The sequence below is a fragment of the Pungitius pungitius genome, chromosome 4, assembly GCF_949316345.1.
Source record: "Pungitius pungitius chromosome 4, fPunPun2.1, whole genome shotgun sequence".
In the NCBI taxonomy this organism is placed as follows: domain Eukaryota; kingdom Metazoa; phylum Chordata; class Actinopteri; order Perciformes; family Gasterosteidae; genus Pungitius; species Pungitius pungitius.
The window spans coordinates 24,967,810-24,978,217 of record NC_084903.1 but is presented as its reverse complement, the minus strand read 5'-3'; the positions used below and the strand labels follow the sequence as shown (position 1 = coordinate 24,978,217).

At 42.9% G+C, this 10,408-nt stretch overlaps 1 protein-coding gene across 4 annotated transcripts in view; it reads left to right on the top strand.

Annotated features, from left to right (window-relative positions):
- Positions 1 to 10,408, top strand: part of LOC119230165 (serine/threonine-protein kinase BRSK2-like) — a 45,253-nt gene that overhangs the window by 27,638 nt on the left and 7,207 nt on the right. For 3 of the 4 annotated variants that reach the window (XM_037491214.2, XM_037491205.2, XM_037491224.2), the window contains exons 3-13: positions 79 to 164; positions 1,254 to 1,394; positions 1,874 to 1,990; positions 2,375 to 2,408; positions 2,625 to 2,693; positions 4,383 to 4,529; positions 4,713 to 4,744; positions 5,009 to 5,173; positions 5,249 to 5,346; positions 5,575 to 5,728; positions 8,122 to 8,181. In XM_037491214.2, the coding sequence (XP_037347111.2) occupies positions 79 to 164; positions 1,254 to 1,394; positions 1,874 to 1,990; positions 2,375 to 2,408; positions 2,625 to 2,693; positions 4,383 to 4,529; positions 4,713 to 4,744; positions 5,009 to 5,173; positions 5,249 to 5,346; positions 5,575 to 5,728; positions 8,122 to 8,181 (1,103 nt within the window). The remainder of the gene's footprint in view (positions 1 to 78; positions 165 to 1,253; positions 1,395 to 1,873; positions 1,991 to 2,374; positions 2,409 to 2,624; positions 2,694 to 4,382; positions 4,530 to 4,712; positions 4,745 to 5,008; positions 5,174 to 5,248; positions 5,347 to 5,574; positions 5,729 to 8,121; positions 8,182 to 10,408) is intronic. The other variant, XM_037491233.2, reaches the window with a different exon arrangement.

Here is a 10,408-nt window from a genome sequence, read left to right as displayed (position 1 = left end):
AGATGTCCCTTTATTTATAGGTGCAGCGCTAATGAGGCGATGATGTCATCATGGTGTGGGTCTCTGTCTCGTGTGCAGGTGGAGCGGGAGATCGCCATCCTGAAGCTCATCGAGCATCCTCACGTCCTGAAGCTGCACGACGTCTACGAGAACAAGAAGTACCTGTGAGTCCACCATCCTCATCCTCATCTTCATCACTCGCTGTGTTTGCATGAAGGGATCAACATGTGGGAGAGATGCTTCCTCACATATTTAGTGAACAGTAGAACTGAGATCTGAGGACCCGTCATCGCGACTTGGACCCAGAGAGCAACCTTCGGTTCTTCAAAGAGGAACCAAAAGGCCAAACTCAAGGCTTCAAAGGTCCACGAACCAGACCAAAGACGACTTGTACCCTTTAGTCCCTGAAGCTCAGCACCACTACGTGGTCCATGTGGAGAAAGGAGAACCTTTGTGAAATATCAGTATAAATGTTACTGGTTACTAAAGAAGTGAAGATACGCAGAATACTTTTTTAATTTCCAGAATCCGTAGAGACTCACGAGGAATCCATCACTATTACATTACATTACATGTCACTATAAAACATGGAGGAACCGTGAAGCAGAACAAATCATTTACATACAAATGTTCCAATAAAAATAACCATGTTTTACTTACTTTTTCTAAAATATAAGTTGACAAAAAATCCTGGAAACCTGAAAAGGGGTTTCCAGGATTCCAGGAGGTCGACTTTACCTGGAAACAGTCCATCATCTGATGTTCTGTGGTGTCTTATTGAAGTTTTTTTGATAAAGCTTTTAAATTTGGACAAATCTTTCAACCATCTTCTAAACATATGACAGGAAATGGATCTTCTATGTATGGATGAGACCTCCTATGGAGCTCTCTTAAGAACTATTCTTTAAGATTTAACAACAAGAAGTGATCCAAACCGCTCACAGCAATAAACTGTAGACATTATTTTTACAGGGGGAGTTAGTCTGAAGGTGTGATGTGCTTCACATATCTCTGTAATCCATCAGTTCTTCTCAGCACGTTGCTTCCATGGATGAAATGAGCAGTTTGGATCATCTTTCAATGAGAATAATCGTTAGTTGCAGGGAGGTCATTTAAATATTGAAGGGAGGTCGATTCTTCGCCTTGATTGAGGAGAACTTGAGCTGCAAGTCTCCCACCTAGAACAGGAGGACATCTTGTGTCCCACTGGGACTAGAACGTCCTGACCGTGTCCTCCTCCTCCTCCTCCTCAGGTACCTGGTGTTGGAGCACGTGTCCGGCGGCGAGTTGTTCGACTACCTGGTGAAAAAGGGCCGGCTGACGCCCAAAGAGGCCCGAAAGTTCTTCAGACAGATCATCTCAGCCCTGGACTTCTGCCACAGCCACTCCATATGGTGCGTTCCCCCCAGGGGGCGCTAACCGCTAACCGCTAACGGCCGCTACAGTTAGCCGTTAGCTTGTTTAGCCAAGGAGTATAAGTACCACTAACAAGGAGTATTAGTACCACTAACAAGGAGTATTAGTACCACTAACAAGAAGTATAAGTACCACTAACAAGGAGTATTAGTACCACTAACAAGGAGTATAAGTACCACTAACAAGGAGTATTAGTACCACTAACAAGAAGTATAAGTACCACTAACAAGAAGTATAAGTACCACTAACAAGGAGTATTAGTACCACTAACAAGGAGTATAAGTACCACTAACAAGGAGTATAAGTATATGATATAAGACATGAGATATGAACCTTGTGTATAAAAACATCAGTTTAAAGTAGAGGAGCAATAATACAACGCTCAGTTTCTAGTTTTTCTGCTTTCTGTCGTAAGGATTTGATCCGTTTCATATTTCTGCTTCCTGTGGTACTTCAGCCACAGAGATTTGAAGCCGGAGAACTTGTTGCTGGACGAGAAGAACAACATCCGGATAGCGGACTTCGGCATGGCGTCTCTGCAGGTCGGGGACAGTCTGCTGGAGACCAGCTGTGGGTGAGTGCGAGTGGACGGGCCTGAAGGGGGCGCTCTTACTGCCTCCATCAGCTGATCGGAGAAGACAAGACCTCAAGGGACCACAGCTCATCTTTTAGTGAGATCTGTTCAACTTCATGAATGATTGTGAAGAACATGAAGATCTAAACCAGTACCATTCATTTAGTTTAAATACAATGTAGAGAAAAACTATTAGTTCATATGATAACTATGTTATTTAGTGGTAATAAACAAGTTCGCTCATCTGACACACACACACACACACACAGACATGCACAAACACACACACACACACACACACACACACAATGAAATAATCCCCTTTAGGCAGAGAGAGTTGGACATTTTAGGAAGATGATGAAGATGATGTCCTCTCTCTTTCAGGTCTCCTCACTACGCGTGCCCAGAGGTGATCAGGGTGAGTGCTCTGAAAGGCTGTTACATCATCAGCCCCCCCCCCCCCCCCTCCCCACACACACACATGCTTCTTTATTTCTCAATCATTTTCTTCCATTTACTTTTACTTTGAAAGGGTCCAGGGTGCAGTAAAAGGCCTTTCACTGTGATTGATGGGGACTTTTATTCTGAAAGCGAGAATTAACAGTAACATGATATGCCCCCCCCCCTCTTCTAGGGGGAGAAGTACGACGGGAGGAAGGCGGATGCGTGGAGTTGTGGAGTCATCCTGTTTGCACTTTTAGTGGTGAGTTAGTTTGTTAAAAAGATGAACAAAGTCAAGTGGTTACATGTTCATGCATGTTCATACATGTTCATGCATGTTCATACATGTTCATGCATGTTCATGCATGTTCATACATGTTCATGCATGTTCATGCATGTTCATGCATGTTCATGCATGTTCATACATGTTCATGCATGTTCATACATGTTCATGCATGTTCATGCATGTTCATACATGTTCATGCATGTTCATGCATGTTCATACATGTTCATGCATGTTCATACATGTTCATGCATGTTCATGCATGTTCATACATGTTCATGCATGTTCATACATGTTCATGCATGTTCATGCATGTTCATACATGTTCATGCATGTTCATGCATGTTCATGCATGTTCATGCATGTTCATACATGTTCATACATGTTCATATATGTTCATGCATGTTCATGCATGTTCATGCATGTTCATACATGTTCATGCATGTTCATGCATGTTCATACATGTTCATGCATGTTCATACATGTTCATGCATGTTCATGCATGTTCATACATGTTCATGCATGTTCATGCATGTTCATACATGTTCATACATGTTCATGCATGTTCATGCATGTTCATACATGTTCATGCATGTTCATACATGTTCATGCATGTTCATACATGTTTATGCATGTTTATGCATGTTCATGCATGTTCATACATGTTCATGCATGTTCATACATGTTCATACATGTTCATGCATGTTCATACATGTTCATGCATGTTCATGCATGTTCATACATGTTCATGCATGTTCATACATGTTCATAAATGTTCATGCATGTTCATACATGTTCATGCATGTTCATGCATGTTCATACATGTTCATACATGTTCATACATGTTCATGCATGTTCATGCATGTTCATGCATGTTCATGCATGTTCATACATGTTCATGCATGTTCATGCATGTTCATACATGTTCATGCATGTTCATACATGTTCATAAATGTTCATACATGTTCATACATGTTCATGCATGTTCATGCATGTTCATGCATGTTCATGCATGTTCATACATGTTCATGCATGTTCATACATGTTTATGCATGTTTATGCATGTTCATGCATGTTCATACATGTTCATGCATGTTCATACATGTTCATGCATGTTCATACATGTTTATGCATGTTTATGCATGTTCATGCATGTTCATACATGTTCATGCATGTTTATGCATGTTCATGCATGTTCATACATGTTCATGCATGTTCATACATGTTCATCTCCTCACGTTGAATAACTCTGGTCTTCTGTGTCCTGTGGACATTTAGATTTTACATTATTATAATGGTAATATTGTGGAAACATTTTTTTACATATGAAAGATATATGAAATAAACGTGAACAGGACACAATGCATGCTGGGACGTGCATTTAGTTAATGATTTATAACATCAGGAGATTAATCTCCTCCACTTAGCCGACCATCTGCCTCGTTCAATCAAACCAGGAGTCACCGAGCCGTTGGCACGGCAACAGATGTTTTTACATGTGAATGTAGATATTTACTGTAGACTCTTCCTCCAACCAGAGGTTCATGGGAGTCTTAATCCTTCACGACGTTACAAAATATCACAAATAAGTAATTATTGTGAAACAATAAGTGAAGTGAACAGATACATCCTCGTCTCCTCGTGTCCTCGTGTCCTCGTCTCCTCCAGGGCGCTCTGCCGTTCGACGACGACAACCTGAGGAACCTGCTGGAGAAGGTGAAGCTAGGAGTTTTCCACATGCCCCACTTCATTCCCCCCGAGTGTCAGAACCTGCTGAAGGGGATGATCGAGGTGGACGCCGGGAAGAGGTTCACGGTAAGCCCCTCCCCCTTTGGGGGTTTGTTTTCATGTGTCTGCACGTCCTATGAAGTGTCCGGGATCACCTGTAACAACTTAAACGGCCAATCAGCAGCTTGGAAACCAAAGCAGGACGTAAACATCGGGTTGGACGAGCAATCACGTGACCTTTAACGCTCCTCTCCTCTCCTTGTGTTGCAGTTAGAGCAGATCCAGAAGCACACGTGGTACCTGTAAGTACTCTGTGTGTGTGTGTGTGTGTGTGTGTGTGTGTGTGTGTGTGTGTGTGTGTGTGTGTGTGTGTGTCTCTGATGGTCAGCGGGCCTTTCTCCTCCCCATGGAAGGGTCCATCCTGTGCCGATGTGAAATAATCACATGTCTAATGTGCAGCCCAGCGTAATCTGAATGAAGAAGAACAAACTCAACAGCCAGCTAACTTTAGTCCAGATGTGTTGTTTGAGCTGCAGTGACTCCAGATGTGTGCGTCGGTGTTGCAGAGCTGGGAAGAACGAGCCGGAGCCGGAGCAGCCGGCCCCCAGGAAGGTGGCCATCAGGAGTCTGGCTGCAGCCGAGGAGATCGACCCTGACGTCCTGGAGAGCATGCACTCCCTGGGCTGCTTCAGGGACAAGGAGAAGCTGAGCCAGGACCTGCTGTCTGAGGAGTGAGTGAGGAGCAGGGTGGGGGACGTCTGTTTGATGAGTCCTTCTGTTTAACCAATGAGCTCGCCTCCTCCCAGAGAAAACCAGGAGAAGATGATCTACTTCCTGCTGCTGGACCGCAAGGAGAGGTACCCGAGCCACGAGGACCAGAACCTGCCGCCTCGCAGCGAGATCGGTGAGCAGAGCCACAGCAGCTCAACTCTCCGGCTAACGTGCTAAGCTAAGAGGCCAACATGTTAGCATGGGGGCGTGGCCTTTAGCTCAAAGCCCCACTGTGGGTTGGCCAGTAGGTTCTTCACCTTTTAGGTGATTGGAGACAAATGATCTTCACTCCTGCATCAAAGATTAAAAAGGGAGAATCAAAGAAATCTTTCCCTGACTCCGCCCCCCCCTTTGACCTCAGCCGACCCGCCCAGGAAGCGCGTGGACTCGCCCATGCTGAGCCGCCACGGCAAGCGGCGGCCGGAGAGGAAGTCCATGGAGGTGCTGTGCGTGACGGAGGGGGGGTCTCCGGTGCCGGTGAGGCGGGCCATCGACATGGCGACCCACGGCCAGAGGTGAGAGATCTGTTAGAATATTCATCATTAACACGAAGGGACGGGACGTTAAATCCAACACGACGTCCAGCGCAGGAACTTCAAATCGACTTTACTCAACACGTCCAGAAGGGAGCTTAGAAAATATGTGTCTTATTTCAAATCTGAGCTCGTCACTAAGAACAATATAAAAACACAAATAAGATAAAAGCAAACCAAAACCGCTTTGATTAAATGAAATATTTGATGAAACAGTTTCTTATTTTCATTCATTTATTTTATTTATAAAAAACGTGTTAATAATACATAAAGTGTTGAAAAGTTGATAACGTGGGAAAAGATTGTGATCAAAAAGTTTAATAATTTATGGCAATAACCAGTGAAAGATGAAAGGATGACGTCACATGACAGAAGCTGAAATATTGATCAACGTTCTGCAGCATTGTGACACAAGTTCATCTTCTTCATATCTCCACTTTTCAATCAACGTGGACATTTGTCCTGAAGCCAACTGACCCTTCAAGACCTCGTTAAGGAGGCAGGACCACGTCTGAAGGTCAAGGCTTCAAGAAGCAGAACTTCTGACCTGACATCTGTTTCCATCATCTACAACTACATCATCCACCATCTCCATCATCTAATACTACATCATCCACCATCTCCATCATCTACAACTACATCATCCACCATCTCCATCATCTACTTCTACATCATCCACCATCTCCATCATCTACTTCTACATCATCCACCATCTCCATCATCTAATACTACATCATCCACCATCTCCATCATCTAATACTACATCATCCACCATCTCCATCATCTACAACTACATCATCCACCATCTCCATCATCTACTTCTACATCATCCACCATCTCCATCATCTACTTCTACATCATCCACCATCTACTTTATTTACTTCTACATCATCCACCATCTCCATCATCTACTACTACATCATCTACCGTCTCCATCATCTACTTCTACATCATCCACCATCTCCATCATCTACTTCTACATCATCCACCATCTCCATCATCTACTACTACATCATCTACCATCTCCATCATCTAATACTACATCATCCACCATCTCCATCATCTACTACTACATCATCTACCATCTCCATCATCTACTTGTACATCATCCTCCGTCTCCAACATCTACTACTACATCATCCACCATCTCCATCATCTACTACTACATCATCTACCGTCTCCATCATCTACTACTACATCATCCACCATCTCCATCATCTACTTCTACATCATCCACCATCTCCATCATCTAATACTACATCATCCACTATCTCCATCATCTACTTCTACATCATCCACCATCTCCATCATCTAATACTACATCATCCACCATCTCCATCATCTACTACTACATCATCCACCATCTCCATCATCTACTTCTACATCATCCACCATCTCCATCATCTAATACTACATCATCCACTATCTCCATCATCTACTTCTACATCATCCACCATCTCCATCATCTAATACTACATCATCCACCATCTCCATCATCTACTTCTACATCATCCACCATCTCCATCATCTAATACTACATCATCCACTATCTCCATCATCTACTTCTACATCATCCACCATCTCCATCATCTAATACTACATCATCCACTATCTCCATCATCTACTACTACATCATCTACCATCTCCATCATCTAATACTACATCATCCACCATCTCCATCATCTACTACTACATCATCTACCATCTCCATCATCTACTTGTACATCATCCTCCGTCTCCAACATCTACTACTACATCATCTACCATCTCCATCATCTACTACTACATCATCCACCATCTCCATCATCTACTACTACATCATCTACCATCTACTTTATTTACTTCTACATCATCCACCATCTCCATCATCTACTACTACATCATCCACCATCTCCATCATCTACTACTACATCATCTACCATCTACTTTATTTACTTCTACATCATCTACCATCTCCATCATCTACTACTACATCATCCACCATCTACTTTATTTACTTCTACATCATCCACCATCTCCATCATCTACTTCTACATCATCTACCATCTACTTCATCTACAACTACATCCTCCACCATCTACTTTATCTACTTCTACATCATCCACCATCTCCTTTATCTACTACTACATCATCCACCATCTCTCTCCTTGAGGACACACATCTCCTCTTCTTTTTGCATTGAGTTTCCTTCCCGTCCATCAGCTTCTCTCCTGTGATGTTCAGACCATGAAGCCAAAGCTCCTGTTCCTCCTCCTTCTGGAGTAGAAACATTTGATTTCTGACGCATGCTCAACATTTAGTTTTCCCCTTTTGTGACAACCTTTTCTGTCTGTCTCTTGGTTTTCTGTCTGCCCCCCACCCTCCTTTTTCTATAGCAAATCAGTTTTCAGTAAAAGCTTGGATATCACAAACGCTAACTGCAGCAAGGAGGAAAGGTATTGGTCGCCTCCGTTTCCTGTTTGTGTGTGGTGTCCATTTCTGTTTGTACAGAGACCATCCATCACTTTTATTTCCTTCAGCTCTTGTTGTCTCTGTCCCTTACTTTTAAACATTATTTTATTAATATTTTAAACAAACAAGTCTTTTGCAAAAGCAACGGCCGACCTTCTCACACCGCCTCAACGACACCTGTATAATATATATATACAGTATATATATGTATTATTATTATAACTTACCTACGATCAGTTTTGATCCAAACGAGACAACATTCTTGAAGACAAATTAAAGCGTCAAAGCAGAGAAAGCAGCATCTGTATTTTCAGGCCTCATCTCCTTCCTCTCTTTTCTCTCCTTCCTCTCCGTCCTTCCTCTCTGATGTTCAGCTCTTGACCCTCCAGGGCGGAACATTTTTTTTAGGTCAACTTTTTAAAAACCCTGTTTCCATCTCCACTCCCCATTGTGATTGTGTGTGTCTATCTGTGGTATCGGTGAACCTTGACCTTGCGTCTGTCGGTGACCTTGTGCCGGGTAGGAGGGCGGAGAAGGGTGTAGATTAGCAGACATTAATTGTGGATACAATTAATCAATCATAAATTTTGCTTTTCGCCGAATTCTCCCGTTATTCATCTCACTCGACTAATGGGGGAGGATTTAAAGGGGGGGTCTGTGAGAAAAGGGTTATTACGTCTCTAACTAACGATTAGCCCTGAATCCATGAGATAATTTCAGAGAAGTTCATCTTCATCTTGAGAAGACGCGGCATGCTATGCTACCATTAGCACAGTGCTAACGAAACAGGGCTGGGCCGCGATCGGCTTGTTCCAGGAGAGGTGAAAGTCATTTAACAGTCCAATCCTCCCAAAGCTACCCACGGTGGAAATGGTCTGACTCGAGTCTGAAGGTCTCCACTCAGTAGATTGACAGCTCGTCATGTGAAATAGAATCCTTTTAGCTCCGTTAAAAACACATCAAAGAGCCTCAGTACGACGAGGAACCATCAATCATCTGTTATTTTAAATGATCGAGTCATAACAGGAAGACATATAACGCAATGAATCTGCAGCATCTCCGGAATGAGAATCGGCGCCTCTCCTGGTGCAAAGAGGTATTACAGGAGGGCTAGCTGATTAGCATGCTAAGTCATGGATAAAACTCTCCCTTTCACATTCCGTGTACAAACGATTACTTATTTTAACGTAGAAACAGGTTTGTTATAAAACAAAGAATCCAAAGACATGAAGCGGAGAAAACACGCAACGATTCAACCACGCGGAGTCTCTTTGTGAGGCACGACAACGAAGCAGAAACAATAATCTAAAGGAACAAAATGGCCGCCATAACCGCTGAACTAAAAGGAAGGTGCAGCTTTGAGAGCTAATTTAACGGCAGTGAGTCCTCTTTCCTGTGTGTGTGTGTGTGTGTGTGTGTGTGTGTGTGTGTGAGACTTCAAGCAAATATGATTATGATTTACTGTTTTCATTTTTCACTTCTAACAAAGCCAAATTGTTTATGGGCAATTAAATCCCAAAGTCTTTGATGACATCAGGCCTGGTATGGGTATTGGTTAGTGTGTTTTAGGTGTGTGGGTGTGTGTGTGTGCGTGTGTGTGTGTGTGTGTGTGCGTGTGTGTGTGTGTGTGCGTGTGTGTGTGTGTGTGTGTGTGTGTGTGTGTGTGTGTGTGTGTGAAGGGCGATCCAGACAGAGATGTGAGAAAGGAGAGAAGATATGAAAAGTTAATGATACGTAAATGAAAAATGGAAAAACTTACGAAGAGGAGAAAAACGAAATGATGCTAATGCATTTGTGTGTGTGTGTGTGTGTGTGTGTGTGTGACCTATTTATAGTCATTGAATCAAAACCAGCACGCTGTTTGTGTTCGAGTGTTAGCTAATGCTAACAGCTACCACATCCGATACTGTTTGATCAAACAGATCAGCTCAGGCTCTAATAACAATAATAATTATAATAATAATAATAAATATCTAAAACCTTTTTTAATCTGGAGCCACTGGGTCACATGTCAATAAGCGTATTAGTCAAATGTCTTCAGTTCTCATAAAGTGGTAAACTCTGCTCAAACGTACATGAAGACATTGGAGGAGGACAATGTCCCGGAGATGGTAGAGAGGAAGACAAGACGTCCTGCTGAGGGACCAAGTCGGGGTCCTCCAATCACAGAGCGGTTCCTGTGTGTACACCGTGTGTGCAGTTTGGCTTCAT